Source organism: Eumetopias jubatus, unplaced genomic scaffold (assembly GCF_037043125.1).
Source record: "Eumetopias jubatus isolate StellerSeaLion01/CBP00866 unplaced genomic scaffold, mEumJub1_p1.0 scaffold_6, whole genome shotgun sequence".
In the NCBI taxonomy this organism is placed as follows: Eukaryota; Metazoa; Chordata; class Mammalia; order Carnivora; family Otariidae; genus Eumetopias; species Eumetopias jubatus.
Genome location: NW_028274812.1, coordinates 21,894,863 through 21,918,955, shown reverse-complemented (window position 1 = coordinate 21,918,955; position 24,093 = coordinate 21,894,863). Strand labels below are relative to the sequence as shown.

Sequence of the window (24,093 nt, the reverse complement as noted above, 5' to 3'; positions counted from 1 at the left end):
ATACCTGAAAAACATTTGGAAAAAAAGAGTGCGTTTGTTTGGTAGATTGAGATCTAGTTTGTTGTGGGATCCATACCCCAGAAAGTTCATAAACTTTGCTTAATGGAGAATATATCTGGCTTGGCTCCAACAAAAAACAAGTTTTTTTTTTAGGTGAGATTTTGATGAGATTCTGCCAAATTTATCTAAATGAAGAGAACCAAGAAGGAAAACTGAGGTCTCTAGAACAGCACTGGCAGGAAGACTTTCCTTCCCCATAGCTCCAGTAGGCTGAACTCCACTGGAGCTGTGGTGGTCAGGAGCAGGGACAGCCAGAACCTCAGCATCACCTAGAGAAGAACAAAAGAAATAGGGGTGCCTGGATGTCTCAGTCCATTTAAGTCTCTGACTCTTGATCTCAGGTTTGTGAGATGGAGCCCCATGTCTGGCTATGCGCTCAGCTCGAAATCTGCTTGAGATTCTCTCTCTCCCTCTTCCTCTGCCCCTCCTCCTGCTCACATGTGCTCCCTCTCTGTCCCTCTCTAAAATAAATAAATAAAAATTTAAAAACACCCCCCAAAAAAATACCCTAACTCCATCTCATCTTTTGGGTCTCCTGCTAAAGCCTCCTAGGACTCAGAGCAGCATATAGAATGGCTCAAAATGGGTCTGGGACGCACACAGAGAAGAGGTAGCTCAGTGAATGATATCTAATTCAGCCAAACTTCCTAACATTTACCAAAGAGCCTGGAATAGTTATGATGATAAATAATATGGTGTAGGGTTTACATTTTTTGTGAAACTTGTTCTTTCCCACTGGTGTTGAAACATATTCATCATCATCTTTACGAATGCCATTAATTTTCATTTTTCCTCAAATGGAACAGTGCCCTATAAATTATTTTCATAGCAAAGAGTGACTCAACTCTCAATAAAAGTGATTTATGGCAATCTGCCATGTTCTCACTCTGTGACTCATAAATTTTCTGCATGTAGTCAAACTTCTTTAAGTGTTCTGAGTCACAATAACTCATGGTCAGGCACTGAAGTGCAATTCAACTATTTGAAAGGTGAACACAAATAATGGGTTGGTATGTCATCCAAGTAATAACGTAAGAAAGCGAGCAGCTCAACAAAGTCAAAGCACTCAATGAACTTAGTTCAAAAAGTTGGTGGATTTAAACTCATAAAGTCAATGCCATAACAAAATACTCCTCTAGTGCACTCTCACTTTAAGTATAAGTTTAAAAAGTCAAGCATAAATCTCTGGCTATTTCTTTGAAGTTCATTCAGGGCTCACCCTCCCTCCCGCCCTCCTTTCTTTCCTCCTCTCTAATTTCAAGCACTTCCAGGTACACCATCTTATTTACCCCTGAATAGAGGTATTATCCCCATAATGCAGATGATGAAACTGAAACCCAGGAAGTTTAAGTAACTTGCTCACTCTATCCAGCCAGGAAAGCTAACACCCCACAAATTAAAAGCAAGTAACTTGCTTCCAAACACTCCAACTTTAATAAAATACTTTATAATATTTTTAAAAGGCCATTTACCTGCTTGCTGACTCTGTAACCTATACTTTCTGTGACCTGTCATCCTAAAAATCAGTTTTTGACTTCACTCTTATGAAGGCCCTACCTTGTGAGGAGAAAGTGTTAGTACAGCCTTATAGAAAAAAGCCTTTTAAAAATTTTAAAATTTCTTTGCAAACTTATCAGGTCTACAGTAGTTAAAAATGAATACACAAACAAAACCAACTCAAGTGGTAGTAGTGACCTTTGAAAGCCACTCTTTAGGTCAAGAGACAATAAGTTGACTATAAAAAGAGAAGTCATCAAATGCATCAGAAACACAAATAGCCAGTTCAAAATCAGCTCAAAAAAGAAACGCTGCCAAAAGCTTGTGTTTGTCTATTTAATCTTCTTCAACAAGCATTGGAGAACACAGGGTAGTGTGGAGGGTTTTCTCAGACATGTATTTTCAGGGAAGTCTACTCTTACCTGCCACTTTTCTTCCATTCATAATGATAATATTAATAGCATTTATTGAATTCTTACTTATGTGTCAAGAACCCTCAGATCTTTATAGAGTAAACTCACTAATCCTCATGTAGACCCTGTGACATAGGTGCCCTATTTATCTTGACTTTCAGATAACGAAGCAAGCAGAGGGAGGTGAAGTAAATTGGCCCAGATCACCCAGCCACTATGGATAGAGCCAGGCTCTGAGCCCAGATGGTCTTAATCTTAATCTCTGCATGGTATTGCCCTCCAGCCTAGGCCTTCATCAGGTCCCTTAGATGCATTCCTGTTCACCTGAAATCTCCTTCCAGAGCAGGAGCCATCTGTACCAGTAGAGCGCACAGTACTATGATTGCTCAAAAAAGTTTATTGTAATTGATAGATTGAATGAAGGAAGGAGGAATGAAAGAATGAGTATACAAATGTGTTCTGAGTAGTTGCAAAAAGAAGAGACTATTTTAGAATAGGTAGGGTCGGAAGAAAAGGTTCCATCAAGAAGCCTTGAACAATGGTAGAATTTCAGTAGGCAGAGATAAAGAAAAGGGAATTTCAGGTGGAAAAATTATATAAATTTGGAGACATTGGAAAGCCTAGAGATACATTCAGAGAACAGCAAGTTGCACCAATTGGCAGAGGCTTGGGCTACATGAATGAAGGCAATGCAAGGAGAGGTCTGATCCGGTTAACTTGAGGTTAGTTTGCTGAATTTTTTTTTACCTTAATATTTTTTTTAAAAGATTTTATTTATTTATTTGAGAGAGAGAGTTAGCAAGTGAGAGCACAAGTGGAGGGCAGGGACAGGGTGAGGGAGAAGCAGACTCCCCGCTGAGCAGGGAGCCCAATATGGGGCTCGATTTCAGGACCCTGGGATCATGATCTGAGCTGAAGGCAGATGCTTAACCGACTGAGCCACCCAGGTGCCCCTCATCCTAACAGTTCTTATTTAAAGTCGTATATAAGATTACTTTATTCCTGCATCTTCTCAATTGTTTCTTCTTATATTTGCCCTTTTCCTTTCTTACTTGGTGAGATTTGGCTTTATATTCAAGGATCTTTTCATGGCTGTTGTCCTCTGGTAGTCTAGTGATAACCACCTTGCTAAGGTGAATGGCCACACGGACAGTTGTGCCATTTGCCTTCTCTCGCTGTACTCGCTCAATGTAGATGACAGATTTCTTCCTGTAAACCTGGACGACTTTGCCAATTTGCTGATCTTTATAGTGTTCTTGCACAACCTGTACATCATCATCCTCTTGGATGGGCATGGATCAAACATTGTACTTCTGTCTCAGCTCTCTGGAAATAGGGGAAGACATAATCTTCCTGTGAATGTGGGAAGGTGCATTGAAATGCCTTCTATGGTTCTTGCTCTGGTCAAAAGTCACAAAGGGATTGAACTTCATTTTGGCTGCTGGTGCTTCAGCAAAAGGAAAGAAGTGCTGAATGTTTCAAATAGCAGCCTGAAGGAATTACTACTTAAGGAACTGGACATCTCTGGAGGAGTGTGAAAGAAGATGTAAGAGGATGAAAATCTTGGGACTGTGCTTTCAGGAAACTGAGCAGTAATTGTCAGAAATTCAAAGCAGGGGCTGCTGCCCTCTAATGAATGAATACCTGGACGAGTCTTAAGAAAGTCGGTGAATCCCTGAAAGACACACAGAATTTTGTCTGTATTTGTGTATGTACACATTTCTATTGAGACTGTCTACAATCTCGCAATGATTTTCAAAAATTGTGATCCCCTGCCCCAAACAGGACTGCCCTAAGGCAAGCATCCAAATTGATGCCACCATTCCATAGATCTAAATATCTTAAGATTATAAATGAAGTTAAACTGTTAAATAAAATCTGTTCTTTATCCTATCTTGGCAAATATAACCTCACACATAGTAATGATATTCAAATTTTACTTTGAATTTACTCTTATCAAAAATGTAAATTAATGTAAATGTTCAAACCCTCAAAATATTAAACAATATATTATTAGAAATTATCTATTAAAACTAAAAAGCAATTAAACTAAGAATTAGATACTACTACACACCTATTAGAATGACTAAAATCCAAAACAACAACAACACCAAATACTGGTGAGGATGTGGAGAAACAGAAGCTCTCATTTACTGATGGTGGGAATGTAAAATGGTACAGCCACTTTGGAAGACAGTTGGACAGTTTCTAAAAAACTAAACATACTGTTATCATATGATCTGGCAATCCCGCCTTTCAGTTGGTGAGTGGATAAACAAACTGAGCATATCCAAACAATGGTATATTATTCAACAACAAAAAAGAAATGAGCTATCAACCCACAAAAAGACACAGAGGAAGTTTAAATGCACCTTATCTAGTGGAAGAAGCCATTCTAAAAAAAAAAAAAATACTGTATAATTCCAACTATATGACATTTTGGAAAAGGCAAGACTGTAGAGACAATAAAAAGATTAGTGGGTTACCAGGGGTAGGGGAGGCAGGATGAATAGGTGGAACACAGGAATTTTTTTTTAAGCAGTGAAACTATTTAGCATGATACATGTGGATACATTTGTCAAAACCCAATTCAAGAAAAATCACACACACACACACACATGCACGCACACACACTCCAGAGAATGTACAATACAAAGAGTGACTCCTAATACAAACCATGGACTTTAGTTAATAATGTATCAACAGTGGCTCATCAATTGTAACAAATGTATCCCACTAATGAAAAAGGAAGTTTGGTGGGGGTTGGTACTCTGTAGTTTCTACTCAGTATTTCTTGTAAACTAAAACTGCCCTACAAACTAAAGTTTATTAATTAAAAATTAAAAGGAAAAATACAAATTATAATGAATATAAAAACTTGAGAATTGTTTAAATAGACCAGAATTGTATTGATTTATTAATTTGTGTATTTGGAAGCTGATATTGATACATAAACCTAAGATTATTTCTTCCTGATTAATTGATCTCTTTACCTTATGAAATTACTTTCTTTATCACTACTATTTCTGCTCTGAAATGTATATTTTTTAAAAGATTATATTTATTTATTTAATTGACAAAGAGAGAGAGACAACGAGAGGGAACACAAGCGGGGTGGGGGGAGTGGGAAAGGGAGAAGCAGGCTTCCCACCGAGCAGGGATCCTGATGTGGGGCTCGATCCCAGGACCCCAGAATCATGACCTGAGCCAAAGGCAGTTGTTTAACCAACTGAGCCACCCAGGCGTCCCTCTGCAATGTATTTTGTCTGACATTAATGGAACCACTCTTGCTTTCTTTTGATTTGTGCTAGCATGCTGTATCTTTTTTCCATTCTTTGCTTTTACTCTGTTTCTCTTGACATTTAATAAGTGATTTTCTTGTAGGCAGCATATTGTGCTTTGATTTTTATCCAATCTGACCATCTCTGCCTTTTAATTGGAGTGATTAGACCGCTTACATTTAATGTGATTATTATGTATTAGATTGAAATCTAATCTTGCTATTTGTTTTCTCTTTTTTCCATCTTTGTTCTCTTTTCCCTCTTTCTGCTTTCTTTTGGATCAATTGAGCATTTTAATGATTCCATTTTTTTCTCTTTTGCTGGCATGTTAGTTATTTTGTCATTTTAGTTGCTTTAGGTTTATAGTATCCTTCATTCACGTATCTCAGTTTACTTTTGAGGGGTATTATACCACTTTACAAATAGTTTAAGAACCAGTTTTAAGGTTCTATTATTGTCATACATTATTATTAACATATTTTATAAATCCCACAGTACATTTTTATTATTTTTGTTTAAACAGTTAATTATCTTTTAAAGATATTTAATAATAAGAAAAAAATCTTATATATTTATTTATGTAGTTACCATTTCTGGTATTCTCCATTTTTCTGTTTGTAGATTTCCATATTTCCATTTAGCATCATTTTCTTTTTGCCTGAAAGGTTTCCTTTTACATATCTTATAGTCTGCTGATAATAAATTCTTCCAGTTTTTATATGTCTGAGAAAATCTTTATTTCACCTTCATTTGTGAAAGATACATTCACTGGATATACAATGATAGGTTGACAGGTTTTTCCCTTAATATTTTTTCTTTTAGTCTTCCATTGTTTCCTCGTATATTATTTCTGGTGTGAAATTTATTATTATACTAATCTTTTTTATCTTTTTTCCTCTCTACATAATGTGTTTTTTTCCTCTGGCTGCTTTTAAGATATTCTCTTTATCATTGGTTTTGAGTAATTTAGTTATGATATGCTTTGGTATACTTCATGTTTCTTGTGCTTGAGTTCACTGAGCTTCTTGGATCTGTGGGTTTATAGGTTACATCAAATCTGGAAAAGTTTTGGACATTATTTCTTCAAATATTTTTTCCGTCTCTCTTTTCCTTTAGGGGACTCCAATTTTGTGTGTGTGTGTGTGTGTATAGAGTTTTCCTACTCTTAAAGAGTAGGAAGAGTAGATTATGTCTTATACCTTGTTGGGTGCTAGGTATTTTTGAATTCCCATAAGTGTTCTTGAACTTTGTTAAATTACTTGGAAACAGTTTGATCCTACTGAGAAAAAAATTTTCTGACCACTCCTTCCAGTAAATTATGAGGTTTTTCAGTCTGGTTTGTGAAAATAGGCACCATTTCTGGCCTTGTGTAAGCAGCAGTTACTGCTTCCTCCAATCCTTTTACCTGGTTTTGCCCCCAGCCCCAGGTAGTTTTCTGATATGCATTAACTGATAAATCCTCTGCTGAATACTCCAGGGGGATCTTGTGCAAATCTGCTGGGATCTCTCTATACTCAACTCTCTCTCCCCAGTCCTCTATCCTGTGAACTTTAGTCAGCTTGGTCTCCCTGGGCATTCAGATTCATCTCCTCAACTCAGGAAATCTGCCTGGCTTCTTCTCTGTACCATGTGCTGGAAACTCTTTCAAAGCAGCAAACTGGGACAAGCAGGGCTTACCTTGTATGTTTTCCACATCTTGGGGATCACAGTCCTTCATTATTTAATGTTTAATATCTTGGAAATTGGTGTTTATATATTTTGTTTCTACTTGTTATTCAGTTGGGAGGGTAAATCTGGTCCCTGTTACTCCATCATGTTTGGAAGCAGAAGTCAATGTATAAGTATTAACTAAATAGTCTACTATTTAGTAGATTTAGTAATTTAGTAATTTAGTAATTTAGTATTAGCAGTATCTAGGCTCATTTTCTTCAGTCGGGGGCAGAAAAATGACTGTTAATAATCAGGACTTACAGTGCAATTCCACGAGTTGCTGGATTTATTATAAACTTTTAGAATTAGAAAGATATACAAAAATTATCTGGTCTAAAAGGATATAATGCCTGGGAATAGTCTAGGGTAGAAAGCATTAGAATGAAGGATTATACTGACCATGACCTAATAAATATTTCAGCTTAGGGATTAACTATTCTAGAGACTTTTGTACAGACCCAACATTTGCCATAATAAAAAGTTTAAAAAATTATCCAATCCAAAGAAAGAAAAAACAAAAAAAAAATTATCCAATCCAACTCTTTGATTTTACAGTTAGGAAAACCTATGTGGCTGTGTTGGGGCTAGCATAATGATGATAATGATGATGATGATGATGATGATTACTACACTCAGCAAAGTACTTTCTTATTTCATCCTGCACAAAACAAAGAAATAAAAGAAGCAATGAGTGTTTGCAGAAAGGAGAGTAGGTCTGATTTATTGTGATGGAAATTTGTGGTTGTTCCAAATAAAGCTGAAAAGTGATGATGATGATGATGATGATTATAACAGCTTACTACTTTCTAGGCACTATTATAAGTAGTTTGCATGAGTTATCTCATTAAATTCTCATAATTTCCATATATAAGATAGTCTGCAATTCATATTTTTTCACATTTTGACATTTCTGAAGTCAGGATGGATCTTTTGACTGTTGGTATAGTACAGTTACTGTCAATCTGGATAGTGTAGTATTTTCAGAGAGAGGGTGTACCTTTGTTTCAGCCAGTAGTCTGGTGGCATAATTAAACTAGTCCACTGTAAACTATCTGAGGCCTTTTGCCCCACACAGGTAATATGAATTCAGACTTCAAATTTCCATGACTATCAACTGCATACAATTCTCAGGGGAGATCTAACCCCCCTACATCTAGTGTCAAATTGAGATACCAGTAGGACCTGGATTAAGATAAGATGGTGGGGCTGCAATGAAGAGCTGTTGAAGGATAAAAATTGGTATGACTAGAAGCAGATTTTAAAAGCAACTTCTATCAACATATTTTTTTCCACTATACCTGACTAGCATCTTAGTTCTCTATGGCAGTAGCAACAGTAAAATAGGCCATATTAAACAGGACTATCTTGAAAATTTTATTTCCAATTCCAAATGGAGCTTTATATTGTGTTTGCCCTAAATTTATTTATTCTTCTCTTCCAGATGACTATAAATGCAAAGTAGAGCTTATTTTGACACTTTCAACAATGGACAGATCATCCACACAGAAAATCAATACGGAAACATGGACTTATACTATGTTTTAGAACAGACAAACTTAACAGACGTTTAGAGAATATTCCATCCAACAGTAGCAGAATGCACATCTTCTCAAATGCACATGGAATGTTCTCCAGGATACATCATTTGTTAGGCCACAAAACATCTCTTAATAAATTTAAAAATATTGAAATCATATTAAGTATCTTTTTCAGCCATAATGCTATAAAACTAGAAATCAGTTACAAGAAAACTAGAAAATTCACAAATATGTGGAGAGCAAACAACATGCTACTGAACAACCAATATGTTAAAGAAGAAATCAAAAGAGAATTAAAAATTTCTCGAGACGAATATGGAACCACAACCTACCAAAACTAATGGGATGGAGCAAAAGCAGTTCTAAGAGGGAAGTCCATAGCAATAAATGTCTAATGATAATGAAAAAAAAAAACCTGTTTAAATAAACAACTTTACACCACAAAGAAATAGGAAAAGAAGAACAAACTAAGCTTAAAGTTAGCATAAGGAGGAAAATAACAAAGACGAGAGTGGAAATAAAGGAAGTCAAGATTATAAAGACAATTGAAAAGATCAATTAAAGTAAGAGGAGATTTTTTGGAAAAGGTAAGCAAAGTTGATAAACCTTTATCTAAACTTACCAAGAAGAAAAGAAAGAAGACTCAAATAAATAAAGTTAGAAACAAAGGAGGAGATGTTACAACTGATACCACAGAAATACAAAGGATCATGAGAGACTAAAACAAATAATTATACGCCAGCAAATTGGACCACCTAGAAGAAATGGAAAATTCCTAGAAACATACAACCTACCAAGACTAAATCATGAAGAAATACAAAATCTGAACAGACCCCTTACAAATAAAGTAATTAAATCAGTAATAAAAACCCTCCCAACAAACAAAAGTCTAGGGCCAAATGGCTTCATTGGTGAATTCTACTAAATATTTTAAGAATCAGTACCTGGGGTGCCTGGGTGGCTCATTCAGTTAAGCGCCTGACTTTAGCTCAGGTCATGATCCCAGGGTCCTGGGATTGAGCCCCGCATTGGGCTCCCTGCTGAGCAGGGAGCCTGCTTCTCCCTCTCCCGCTCTTCCTGCCTGTGCTCTCTCCCTCTGTGTCAAATAAATAAATAAAATCTTAAAAAAAAAAAAAGAATGAGTACCAATCCTCAAACTCTTCGAAAAAAATAGAAGCGGACAGAACACTTTTGAACTCATTTTACAAGGTCAGCATTACACTGATACCAAATCCAATCAAGGACAACTACAAGAAAACAAAATTACAGGCCAATATCCCTGATGAACATAGATGCAAAAATCCTCAACAAAATATTAGCAAACTAAATTCAACAATATATTAAAAAGATTATATACCACGATCAAGTGGGATTTATTTCAGGGATGCAAGAATGGCTCGACATCCGCAAATCAATCAATGCAATACACCACATTAACAAAGTGAAGGCTAAAAATCTCGCAATCATCTCAATAGATGCAGAAAAAGCATCTGACAAGGTTCAACATAGATTCATGATAAAATCTTGTAATAAACCAGATATGGAGTGAACATACTTTAACATAATAAAGGCTACATATGACAAGCCCACAGCTGTCATCATGCTCAATGGTGAAAAGCTGAAAGCTTTTCTTCTAAGATCAGGAACAAGACAAAGATGCCTACTCTTGTCACTTTTATTTAACTTAGTATTAGAAGTTCTAGCCAGAGCAGTTAGGCAGGAAAAAGAAATAAAAGCCATCCAAATCAAAAAGGAAGACATAAAAATTTCTCTATTTGCAGATTACACATAATAGATAGAAAACTCTAAAAACTACCCCCAAAATTTTTAGAATAAAAAAATTCAGTAAAGTTGAAGGATACAAAATCAATACACAAAAATCAGTTGTGTTTCTATACCATGACAATGAACTATCAGTAAGAGAAAATAAGTAACCAATCTATTTACAATTGCATAAAAATGAATAATACACAAAGAATAAATTTGACTGAGGAGGAGAAAGATCTATACACTGAGAACTATAAGACTTTGATGAAAGAAATTGATGAAGACAAAAATAAATGGAAAAATTCTGTGTTCATGGATTAGAAAAATTAATATTATTAAAATATCCATATTACCCAAAGCAGTTTTATAAGGATTCAGTACAATTCCTATCAAAATTCCAATGGCATTTTTTCAAAGAAATAGTATGGTATTGGCATAAATACAGACACATAAATCAATGGAACATAATAAAGAGCCCAGAAATAAATCCATGCATATGTGGTCAATTAGTTTTCCATAAAGAAGCCAATAATATACAATGGAGAAAAGATAGTCTCTTCAATAAATGGTGTTGGGAAAACTGGACAGTCAAATACAAAAGAATGAAATTAGACCTCTGTCTTACACCATACACAAAAATCAACTCAAAATGGATTAAATACTTGAATGTAAAACATAAAACCACAAAATTCCTGGAAGAAAACATAGGGGGTAAGGTCCTTGACATCAATTTTGGCAGTGATTTTTTTGGGGGGGGGGCTTGACACCAAAAGCAAAGATAATAAAAACAAAATAAACAAGTGAACCTACATCAAATAAAAAGCTTTTGCATAGGAAACTATCAACAAAAAGAAAAGACAACATACCAAATGGGAGAACATATTTACAAACCATGTATCTTATAAGGGGTTACTGTCCAAGACATATGAAGAACTCATACAACTCAATAGCAAAAACAAAAACAAAACAAAACATTTTAAAAATGGGCAGAGGAACTGAACAGACATTTCTCCAAAGAGGACATACAAATGGCCAACAGGTATATGAAAAAGTGCTCAACATCACTAATCATCAGGGAAATGTAAATCAAAAGAACAATGAGATATCACCTTCCACCTGTTAGAGTGGCTGTCATCAAAAAGACAAGAGATAACAAGTTGGAAAGGATATGAAAAAAAGGGACACCCTGTGCGTCATTGGTGGGAATGTAAATTGGTGCAGCACGTATGGAAAACAGTATGAAAACTCCTCCAAAAATTATGGGGCGCCTGGGTGGCTCAGCCAGTTAAGCATCTGCCTTCGGCTCAGGTCATGATCCCAGGGTCCTGGGATCAAGACCCGAGTGGCTCCCTGCTCAGCAGGGAGCCTGCTTCTCCCTCTCCCTCTGCTGCTCCCCCTGCTTGTGCTTTCTCTCTCTCTCTCTCTCAAGTAAATAAATTCTTAAAAAAAAGAAAGAAAATTCCTCAAAAAATTAAAAATGGAACTACCATATGATCTAGCAATCCCACTTCTGGGTATAAATCCAAAGGAAATGAAAATAGGATAGTGAAGAGATATCTGCACTCCCACAGTGCCTTGCAGCATTATTCACAATAGCCAAGATACAGAAACAACCAAAGTGCTCATCAATGGATGAACGGATAAAGTAGATGTGGTATATATATACAATGGGATATTATTCAGTCATGAGAAAGAAGGAAATCTTGCCATTGGTGACAACATGGATGGACCTCATGGGCATTATGCTAAGTTAAACCAGCCAGACAGAAAAAGGCAAATACTACGTGGTATCACTTACATGTGGAAACTTAAAAACAACAACAACAACAAAAAAGTCAAACTCATGGAAACAGAGAGTAGAAAAGTGGTTTTCAAGGGCTAGGGGTCGAGAGAAATAGGGAAAGGTTGGTAAAAGGGTACAAACTTTCAGTTATGAGATGAATGAGGTTTGAGGATTTAATGTAAAACACGGTGACTATAATTCATAACACTATAAGTTTATATAATTGAAATTTACTAAGAGAATAGAACTTTTTGTTTCATCAAAACAACATAAATCAATGCTGTTTATTTTAATATTATAATTTTATACTTTTAATATGTAGATTTTTTCAAATTTTTTAAAGTTTTTTATTTTAATTCCAGTATAGTTAACATACAATGCCATATTAGTTTCAGGTGTACTATAACATAGTGATTCAACACTTCTGTACATTACTCAGTGCTCATCACAGTAAGTGCACCCTTCATCCCCATCACCTATTTCACCCATCCCCCCACCCACTCCCCTCTGGTAACCATCAGTTTGTTCTCTATAGTCAAGAGTCTAGGAGTACCTGGGGGGTTCAGTCGGTTAAATGTCTGACTCTCGATCTCAGCTCCAGTCTTGATCTCAGGGTCCTGAGTTAAAGTCCTGTGTTGAGCTCCACACTGGGGGTGGAGTCTCCTTAAAAAAAAAAAGTTAAAGCATCTGTATCTTGGTTTGTCACCTCTTTTTTTTTCCTTTGTTCGTTTGTTTCTTAAATTCCACATATGACGTTTGAATTTTATAGTTTTCTAATAAGTCTGTAACCATAAGGAATTTATACCATGTTTATGTAAGTAACATTGTATTTATATTATATTCAAGTCATTTGTCAACACTGAGTGTCATATATTTTTTTCCTTGAAGAGGGGTCTACTCACTACTTAAGTTGGAGACAAGATGTCCTAGGACCCTGAAAAAAATAAGGCATGAATAGATTATATACTGCACCCACATTTGCATTGTAATCAATCATGAATTCCAGTTTGCCTGGGGGCATTTGTTTTGTAAATGTTTCTTTGTGACTAGGGATGTAGAATTGTGGCAAAATTTCCTGTTTCATAATTGACTATGCCTATCACCACCTTGTAGAAAATAGGGTTTAAAGAAATCAGCTAGAGTGGCCTGCTTTCAACACTGAGACTTAGTGAAGCAAGGCCACGTCAGCTCCTACCAAAGATTCCTATTCACGCTCTGGGCCCATATGTAAGGTAAGGAGCTGCAGACTGAGAGGAACATCTATCAGCTTCCCCAAGATCTCATCAACAAGATCATCATCCCAAGAGCAGGCACCTGCAAGAAGACTGTCCCCTGAATCTGTGAGTTTACTGCTGAGACTTCAATCTGTTTTCACTGTGTCACTTTTAGTAAGCTCATCTTTAAAACGTATTCATCATTTGAAACCCGTTTGTCTTTTGTGGTGCCAATATTGTACTTTTACATTTTCCTTAGGGTCATGGAAGGATGCTGGCCATGGTCCATGCACTCACAGAAATTATGAACCATTTCTAAGGAAGGACTCAGTCCTTTTGAAGACTGTGTTAAAGGGAAAAGTAAGACAAAGTCATGGAGCTGCAAGAAGAGGATGAAATGGATAAAGAAAAAGAGAAGAAAATCATGTCTCAGCCCCAAAGTAAGGCTTTGTGGTGTAGAAATACATAGTTTCTAAATGAGTGGCACGAATTCATCTAAATGAACAAAATATGGATTATAAAAATGTTTAGTCTGTGAAAATTATGCTTGTTGAGAACAAATTTAATTATTCCAATTCAAAGCCAATATTTAAAGGCTCATGATGAAACCATTACTTTATTATTAAAAGGCTTGGCTTTTTTGTTAGATTCTATTTATGCTTTTCTGTTTCACTTTTATCAGTTCCGCAGGACAGGGCAATGGTGCAAAAAGGGGTTTACAAGAAATGAGTATTGAGAAAGTCTCATCTTAAAATAGTTTTGCAACTTGTTATGCAAAATCACAGACGCAGAAAAATCATTAAGAGCCGTTAAGCAGATCAATTATACTATCTCTAGACCTGATATTTTTTAGCTCATTCTCTTTCACAGAGAGTGTTCTATTTGTATGCATAGAACAGCTGTACATGCTCACCTTCAAGCCTCTTGCAAGTACGCCAATATATCAGAGGGAAGTTTTCACTTAATTGCAATTTGGGTTAAAATAAAAATACAGCCATGTCACTTCAGGAATTGTAGGCAGGAATAAGATTTAACTAATACCAAAACAGTACATTTTCATCACTGATTTTCTACTCCTTGTGTACCATGTACAGAAAAATAAGCTTACTGCACAATAAGAAATTTGTTTTTCTATGAGTTATTGTTGCATTCTTTTCTTTCTTTCTTTTTAGTTTTTTCTAAGCTTTTTAGTTTTTTCTTAGCTTTTTCTAAGCTTATTTAGATTTAGACATCATTCTTTGAGTGTAGGTAACAGGATAAGAGAAATCATTTGCTTCAGATAGTCCTTATTTTTTGGTTCTTCTGTGATCTTTAATTCTGTTCTTGGATTCTTAATTGGTGGTTAAGAACATGGACTTTCGTATTGGATACTAGGATTTGAATCTAGGATCCTTTGCTTGCTGGTGTTGGGACAGTGGACAGGAGATTTTAAGGCTCATTTCCTCCTCTGTCAAATGGGGTTGAGTTGTACATGCCTTATAAATTTGTAATGATAATTAAACAATATACAAAAGTGTTAGCATAGTGGTTGCCACATTGTAACTGAGCAATAAGTATCAGTTACCTTTATTTTATTTTTTAAAAATATTTTATTTATTTATTTGTCAGAGAGAGAGAGAGCATAAGCAGGGGGAGTGGCAGGCAGAGGGAGAAGCAGGCTCCCCACGGAGCAAGGAGCCCAATGCGGGACTCGATCCCAGGACCCTGGGATCATGACCTGAGCCGAAGGCAGACGCTTAACTGACCCAGCCACCCAGGTATCCCCAGTTCTCTTTAATATAGGTATTAGCATTATGGGGCTTATGTATTTTTAAATGAGCTGATGTCTGCTAATAATTGTACATTTAAATATTGAGCTTCAAAGGGTGTCTTAGTCCATGTAGGCTATATGCTATAGCAAAATTACTCTAGACTTTATGGCTTTTAAATAGCAGAAGTTTATTTGTCATAGTTCTGGAGGCTGGGAAGTCCTAAGATCAAGGTGCCAACAGATTTGGTGTCTGGTGAGACCCTAATTCCTGGTTCGTAGACGGCCATCTACTTGCTGTGTTCTCACATGATGAAGGGGCAAGAGAGCTCTCTGGGGCCTCTTTTATAAGAACATGAATTCCATTCATGATCTTATCACCTTCCAAGGCCCCACCTCCTAATATCATTGGGGATTAGGTTACAACATAGGAATTTTTGGCAGACACAAACATTCAGTGTGTAGGGAAAGGTTAGGAACTGTGTTCTCTGGTAAACTGTGTATACTGAGTCATGATGGTTTGTTTGCAGTACTGAGGTACAGATTTTCTCACATTTAGAAGTAATTTAAAGCTTATTAGATATTAAGATATTTAATATCTTAAACATAACCTAAGATGTTTAATATCTTAAACATAAACCTATTCTTTATATATTTCCATAAATAATATTTTATGTAGAGAAGCTATATGCAAGAAGACTTGCCTATGAATTAGAATATTTTTCTAGTCTGAGTGTACTGGAGAAAAATTTATATTATATGACATACAACATGGTTTCTTCATAAAGCTAACCAGTAGATTGAAATAAGGAGATGCTAATATTATCATTTTTGTTAAGGACTGTAGGTATAAAATTTTCAGAGCAGGGATTTAGACAGTACGGTATAGCTGATTAAGGATGGCTGTTCAAGGTCCCAACATGAAACAGATGGTACATTCAAATTAGAATAATTCGATGAAGGTTTATAAATAAAGGTAATATTATAAAGGTATAGGCAGAATGGAAACTATAGGGACTCCCAGGAGGTGATACTCCAGGCCTGAGAGCCATGAGCAGGGACAGGTAATCAGAACCAGGAAGGAGAGGGAATCATACAGAACAGACCATCTTAGAGGAACAGTGACCTTCTGTTGAGGAACACAGATAGTCCTCTGCTTGGAATAAATTCCCTGACCTCATTCTGCTCTCCTGCTAGATCTCCCTATTGGCTAAGCCCAACAGGATTGCCTGTTGCAATCATCCATTAAGATCAACCATCCAGGGTAGACAGCAGAATGGAGGGAGGTAGAAAGTAAATCTGAAGGGGCAAACAGAAGGTGTCCTCACACATGCTGACATTATTAAAACCTAGAATTTGTTTCTTCTTGTTATTATATTCTTTGGTGGCCAGTGTTTATAAAAGAGTTGAAGCTTTATAAACATGTACTAGACAAGATCCTTACAGGAATTAAGTTTTAAGCTATTTTTTGAACAATGAGAGAAAAGAACATGGCTTAAAATCCATGTTTTGTTAAAAAAAAAAACAGTGCTAGATCCATATTCCTAAATCTCATTACACCTGGGTGCCACCCTCTAAAATGTTATCTCAGTGCCCTGAGCTCCCAAGTTCTGCTCAGTGCTTACTTTTGTCATTCATTCACTCATCATTCAACAAATATTTATTGAGAGTCTCCAATATCCTAGGTATCATGTTAGGCTTTGGGTATAAAGTAGTAAGTAGAAACATAATTTCCAATCTGAATCTAAAAATATTTTTTGAAACCAATGGTTTAGTAAAGAACTGTTTTGAGTGATATAGAGAAAGGCTTACCTAGTTTAGCAAATCTGTGTTCATAAAGGTAATCATCGAGAGCAATAGAACCACATAATCACTGAAAGTCCAAATCTAATATATAAACATAAAAATTTGAGACTTTGTGTGGCAGCCATTTATGTACTAAGGGCCATAGACTTTTTAGGTAGCATATTTCCTCCCTCCTAAAAGAAAGAACTTTATCTTAAATTTTAAGCTGTCCAACTCTGGAAAAGCTTATCCAAATATGATTTGTGAGACAAAGCACAGGGCCCTCGCAGGATCTAGAAAGCACTGCCCAATATAGTAACCAAAGAACTGGTAATGTTCACAGTGATGTTCTAGTCTGCACACTCCGATGTAGTGGACACTAATAACCACTGGTTATGATGGCTCTTGTGCACTGAAAATGTCACTGAGCTGAACAACTAATTTAAAATTTTGCTTAATCTTAATTAATTTAAATTTAAATAGCTACCTGTGGCTACAATAGTGGACAGTGCGAATCTAGAACAAGATGTGCAAGATGGGGCTTGCTAATTCATTTAATCTCATTTCCCTTTTCAACAGGGTTAACAACAGCTGTTCGTTCACTCATACCACATCATGTGCCTAGCAGCATGTCAGGTAGAGAGCAAATCAGAGCTAGGTTATAAGAAGTAACAAGTGTTGGGCGCCTGGGTGGCTCAGTTGGTTGGGCGGCTGCCTTCGGCTTGGGTCATGGTCCTGGAGTCCGGGGATCGAGTCCTGCATCGGGCTCCCTGCTCAGCAGGGAGTCTGCTTCTCCCTCTGACCCTCTTCCCTCTCATGCTCTCTGGCTCTCATTCTCTCTCTCTCAAATAAATAAATAAAATCTTAAAAAAAAAAGAAGCAACAAGTGTTGGCAAGGAGGTGGAGACATCAGAACTCTTGTGCGTTGCTAGTATAAATGTAAAATGGTGCAGCTTCTGTGAAAAATGTGTGATGATACCACAAAAAAATTACACAGAGAATTACCATATGATCCAGCAATTCCAATTCTGGGTATACACACCAGAAAAATGAAAGCAATGACTGAAAAAGAAATATTATTCAGCCTTTAAAAGGAAAAAGATTCAGACACACATGCTATAACATAGATAAACCTTGAAGCCATTATGCCGAGTGAAACAAGCCGGTTACAAAAGGATACACATTGTTCCATCCTACTTATATGGGGCGCCTGGGTGGCTCAGCCGTTAAGTGTCTGCCTTCGGCTCGGGTCATGATCCCAGTGTCCTGGGATCGAGCCCCGCATCGGGCTCCCTGCTCGGCGGGAAGCCTGCTTCTCCCTCTCCCACTCCCCCTGCTTGTGTTCCCTCTCGCTGTGTCTCTCTCTGTCAAATAAATAAAATATGTCAAATAAATAAAAATAAATAAAAAAATATACGAATGTCTAGAATAGTCAAATTCACAGAGACAGAACATAGAGTGGTGGCTGCCAGGGGCTGGGGAGTGGGGGATTGGAGAATTAAGTGTTTAACGGGTACAGAATTGTCAGTTGGGGATAGATAAAAAATTCTAGAAATGGATGGTGAGGGTTGCATAACAATGTGAATGTACTTATGGAGCTGAACTTTACATTTTAAAATTGTGACAATGGTAAGTTTTATGTCACAAATATTGTATCACACACAAAAAAGACAGGTTAAACTAATATGTCCTCAAGGAGTTTGCAAACTAGCATGGCAAAGAGAAATGATGGTTGGTGGTTACTACATGGTGTGGGGATAAAAAATGACTATTTACTGAGGGTGATGGAGGAGTTATATGTGAGAGGGGTGGCTGGGGTAGATGACCCTCCAATCCTGGGATTCAGTGGGTTTATGAGCCCTTCAAATTTGGGATGGCAGTAGGATACAAGATGGTGTATACAGAGGACAAGACTTCATTTCATGTAGCAGATATCCCCCTCTCCAAATGCTTGTCCTGCTTTAGCTGGGTTTATCCTAAAGTCCTCATCCATACTCATGGTTCAGAAAATCCAGACTGGAGGTGAGGGCCAACCTCTCCAGAAAAAATGTATAAAACATAGGAGACCAACCTGGGAGCCTAGAAGGGGGTGGGCACATCAATTGCAGAAAGCCCACGTCAGTCTAGACTTTGTCATTATCAACATCTTCAGCCCTTCATCATCTAAGTCTCAAAGATCCCACTCTCTGATAACCAACTTGCATTTTTCCAACTGAATCTCTCTAATCCCCCACTGCACAATTCCTTGACATCCTGGAGCCTCCAACCCATTAACCTAACACCTTTTCACTTTCCTCAGCACCATCATTTATGTCCTCTTTTCTCTCCTTCCTTGGTTTAAGTGCCATGGTCCTTCCTTATAATCATTCCCTTGCATAGATGCTCCATGCTCTTGTCCCTCGCTCCTCCAACATATTCAGCTGGCAACTCCAAACTCTGGTTGTATCTGGACTTCTGCCTAGCATTATTTCTACCCAAATAGGCAAATGAGGCTGGTGAGAATACACAACTATACCAACTGGCCTCCCTTTATATCTTGGTCCCTGACTTCAAACAAACCCTTAGTGTTATCCAGCACTCTGACTATATTTTCAGAGTCTATTTACTCTCTCACTGTCCCTGGATGATATTTCATACTTTCTATCCTCTTCTCAAACTTCCTTTCTTTCCACTGATAACCTTGTTTCTTCACCGATAAAACATTCTGCCTCCACATTTACCAGCATCTGTGCCCATAAGTTCTGCCTCCCCTCCAGCTATCAGAAAAGAATTCTATTTTCTCTATCTTCTCCATTTAACCCCAACATTCCTTCTGTGCTTTGGATCCCACCCCTGCTCATCTACTCAAGAACATTGCTACAGCAATGATCTTCACTCTTCTGCATCCTCACTTTTTCCTTCTCTTTTGGCTCATGGCCATGAGCATACAAACAGGCATATCTTCTAATTAAAAATAAAAACCTCTCTCTTGACCATATATTTCTTCCAGCTATTGCCCCATTTTTCTGTCTCCATTTATTATTTTTTCGTTCTCTCTGGGCCCAATCCAGACAGGTTTGATCACTGCACACCACCAAAATTCTTCTTATCAAGTGTGCCATTGACCTCCAGGTGGCCAAGCCCATTGCTGTTTTCAGTTCTAATTTTACCCACTTTAGCAGCATTTGATAGAGTTAATTCTTGAAACATTGTTTTAATTTGGCTTCTGGAACACCACTGTTTGTTAGTCTAACTCCTATATCACTGATTATACCTTCTCATTCTCCCTTTTTGATTCTTCATCTTCCTGATCTCTGACCTTTGGAGTGCCCCAGGACTCAGACTTCACTAAATTCTATCTGCATATCACCTATATGCTAAGGACTCCCAATTAATAGCATTATCCCAGACTCATCTATCTAAATGTCTTCTTGACAACTCAAAACTTAAAGTGTCCAAAATGGAACTCTTAAACCCCAGCAACCCTTCCCTCCCCTCCCCCAGGCCCACAACTTGCTTCTCAAGCAGTCTTGCCTGCTTAGCATAAGGAACCTCTTTTCTTTTAATTGCTCCAAGTAAAAACCTTGACTCATCCTGATTCCTTTTACTCTGTCATGTCCTACATCCAATTAGTCAGCCAGTCCTGTCAGCTTCTCCTTGGGAATATATCCAGAACCTGCCCGCTTCTTACCAGCTCTACTGCTAGGGTTTTGAATCAGGGAGGGTTGTCAGAGAAACAGAACCATGTATATATGAATGAAACATATATATTATGGAGGCTGAGAATTTCTATGATCTGTAGTCGGCAAGATAGAGACCCAGGAAAATTGGTGGTATAATTCCTGTCTAAGTCCAAAGGCCTGAGAAGCAGGAGAGTAAATGGTGTAACTTTCAGTTTGAGGCCAAGTCTGAAGGCAGGAAAAAATTGATGTCCCAGTTCAAAGATAGGCCCAGAGAGGACAAATTCTCCCTTTTCCGGGGAGAATTGTTCTATTCAGGCCTTCAACAGATTGGATGAGGCCCACCCATACTGGGGAGGGCAATTTACTTTACTCATTCTATAGATTCAATCAATAATGGTGTAGAGGAGATAAATCTCCCCTGCAGAAGAATTTGTAAAATCGGCCTTCTTCCATCCTCTCCCCTAATTTGTCAACACAACAGAAAAAAAAAAAGCCATATCAGGTCACTCCTCTACTAAAAATTCTTCGATGTCTTCCTTTCTCAATCAGGGTAAAATATTAAGACTATCATGACCACCTAGGCCCTACATACTCTGTTGTCCACCCCTAGCTCCACCACCCATTGCCTTTCCCCTACTCATTCTGTTCCACCCACACTGATACTATTCTTAGAAGCCAAGCATGCGCCTGCCTCAGGGCCTTTACATCTGCAGATCTCTCTGCTGGAAATGGTCATAACCCAAATATCCACATTGCTTCCTCCCTCAAACTGTTTTCTTATCTTAGAGGCCTTTGAAATAAACCCCCCTTTTTTTTGTTTTTAGTTAATTATAACACCCCTCATCTCTCTTATTTTACTTAACTTTTAAAATAAACTTCATTTTTTAGAACAGTTTTAATTTACAGAAAAATTGCAAGGATAGTATAGAGGGTTCTCATAAACATTCCCATTTTCCCCTATTACTACCATCTTACAATTAGTATGGTACATCATCATAACTAATGAACCAATCTTGATACTATACTGCTAATGAAAGTCCATACTTTATTCAGAATTTCTTAGTTTTTAAAAAAGATTTATTTATTTATTTGAGAGAGAGAGAGCAAGAGCACGAGAATGGGGGGAAGGGGTATAGGGAGAGGGAGAATCTCAAGCAGACTCCCCACTGAGTGGGGAGCCCTCTAACTTCGATCTCACAACGCTGATACCATGATCTGAAAGGAAATCAAGAGGCTGACTCTTAACCGAATCAGCCACCAAGGTAACCCCTCCTTAGTTTTTACCTAATGGCCTTTTTCTGTTGCAGGATCCCATTCAGGATACCACAAACATTTAAGTGTAATGTTTCCTTAGGCTCCTCTAGGCTGTGGCAGTTTTTCAGACTTTCCTTGTTTTTGATGACATTGACAGGGTATTTTGTAGGATGTCCCTCTGTTGGAATTTGTCTGATGTTTTTCTTTCTTTCTTTCTTTCTTTTTCTTTTTTTAAAGATTTTATTTATTTGACAGAGAGAGACACAGTGAGAGAGGGAACACAAGCAGGGGGAGAGGGGGAGGGAGAAGCAGGCTTCCTGCGGAGCAGGGAGCAGGATGCGGGTCTCGATCCCAGGACCCTGGGATCACGACCTGAGCCGAAGGCAGACGCTTAACGACTGAGCCACCCAGGCGCCCCTCTTTTTACTTTGATTGCAGTCTACTACCACTATTTATTTTGTTGCTCAAATTGTTCTAGCTTCAGCCATTGGGAACTCTTTCAGTTGGCTTCTGCATTTCTCTGAAAAGTCCCCATCAATGAGGGGTTTTGTTTTTGTTTTTGTTTTGAGCATTTCCTAACTTTTGAGCCTCAATCTTATTTTTCAAGATACTTACCACCATTTCGCATAATATACCCTTTATCCGTTTATCTTTCCGCCCTGGAATGCCAGGTCTTCGAGGGCAGGGTCTTGGAGCTATTTTTAACCAGGGTAGTATCCTCAGTCCTTGAGTGGACGCTCAGTTGGTCCTGAATGAATGAATGTACCCGGCTGGGGCTCAGGGCTACTTGAGAGGGGTGAGTCGGAGGGGGCTCTGGCAGGACGGTGCTCAGCCTCCCTGCCCGCCTCCTGGCGGGTCCCATCGGGTGCAGGGCCGGCCCCAGCCTCTCGCACTCACACCCACACTCAGAACCGGCTGCACGGGTCCGGCCGGCAAATGTCACCAGCGCCAGGGGGATTCCCGGGGAAAGTCCGGGGCCTCCGGCCGCCCTCCCCGCGGGAGGGTCGGGGAGCGAGCGAGGGGCCTCGGGCAGCACGCGGAGAGCGCCTCTGGGCGCCCAGGAGAGGGGAGGCGGCTGGAGTGGACCCGCAGGGCCCGCCCGCTCGCGGGGCGCACGGACTCCGGGCGGGGCGGGGACGGGGACCGGCGCGCGCGCGGCCGGCGCAGTCGTCTCGGGGCGGGGCCTGCTCCCCCAGCTGTGGGCGCTGCCGACACCAGGGGCTGGGCCGGCGGCGTCCAGATGCGGCGGCGGCGGCGCGGAGCTCGGGCCGCTGAGGAAGAGCCCAGTCCGGGCCGCGGGAGGCGCCGGGAGCCTCGCCGCCAGGAGTCGCGCGACAGGTTTCCTTCCTTCTCACGACTCCCAGCGTGGGACGGGCGCCCGCGCAGGACAGGGCTTCCCGGTTCGCGCGCTCGGTCCTGTTCCTGGTTCGTTTTTTCCCTTTGTACCTCTTTGTCTCTCCCTAAGTGGCCCAGGAGCGAGGATGCGCCCCGCTAGGCTGTGCGCGGAGAGCGGCGGGGGGCGCCAGGGTGGCCTCGCTGGCTGGGCTTCGAGGGATGTCTCTGGGGGGATCTCGGGTCTGGCCGCGGTGCTCACGCCGCCGCCTCGCGCCTCAGCGAACTCGGCCCTGGGTTTCTCATGTACAGCGGAGTGACTTTTTTTCTCTCTCAGTGGGCAAGGGACTACGCATTTAGGGCTGCACTGAAATTACCTCGGGTACCTGTTGATAGGATTCCCTTACAAAGTATGCACCTAAGACTACTTTGGTTTTAAGTCGAGAGGCTGAAGTTCTTTTGAATTACCGGGGACATTACTTCGGTGTGATCACCTGTTCACTTCCTATTTTATTTTTATTAATTAATTAATTTATTTATCAACTTATTTATGAGAGAGTGGGCGGGGGGGGGTGGAGAGAGAGAGAGAATCTCAAGCAGGCTCCACGCTCAGCGCAGAGCCCGACAGGGACCTTGATCTCAGGACACTGAGATTATGACTTGAGCCGAAATCAAGAGTGTGCCGCTTAACCAACTGAGCCACGCAGGTGCTGTTCACTCCCTATTTTAGGTTGCACTTTCTCAAAAACACCAGAATGGGTACTTCTTGACTTGAACTTGACAATATGATTCAGGAGCCAGGAAATACGGAGAAATTGATATTGCCTTGAGATAGTTCCTTCCAAGCCCACATAAAAAAACTATTTTAGAAATAGTGGTAAGGTGACTGCCAGAGCCACACAGCCCTGAGAGGGAATTCTAGACTCCTCTGACAATAGCTGAAATGTGTATTACTTCCTGTGGTTCTCATGCACTTGTTGAAGCCGTTTCTCAGCAAAGGGAGGAGTTGTTATTTCCACACGGGTATCCAAAAATGACTCACAGGGCTGC

The 24,093-nt window shown here is 39.1% G+C and overlaps 1 protein-coding gene and 1 pseudogene across 4 annotated transcripts in view; one reads left to right on the top strand and one right to left on the bottom strand.

Moving 5' to 3' along the window:
* Window positions 1–2,966: 2,966 nt before the first annotated feature.
* On the bottom strand, window positions 2,967–3,403 carry LOC114222780 (large ribosomal subunit protein uL24 pseudogene; annotated as a pseudogene).
* A 9,774-nt stretch (window positions 3,404–13,177) lies between these two features.
* Window positions 13,178–24,093, top strand: part of STX11 (syntaxin 11) — a 48,756-nt gene continuing 37,840 nt past the window's right edge. The window contains exons 1-2 of one of the 4 annotated variants that reach the window (XM_028121390.2): window positions 13,178–13,389; window positions 13,523–13,703. In XM_028121390.2, the coding sequence (XP_027977191.1) occupies window positions 13,637–13,703 (67 nt within the window). In that variant the 5' untranslated portion in view covers window positions 13,178–13,389; window positions 13,523–13,636. Of the gene's footprint in view, window positions 13,438–13,522; window positions 13,704–22,932; window positions 23,137–24,093 lie in introns of those variants that run through there. The other 3 variants (XM_028121391.2, XM_028121393.2, XM_028121394.2) reach the window with 3 other exon arrangements.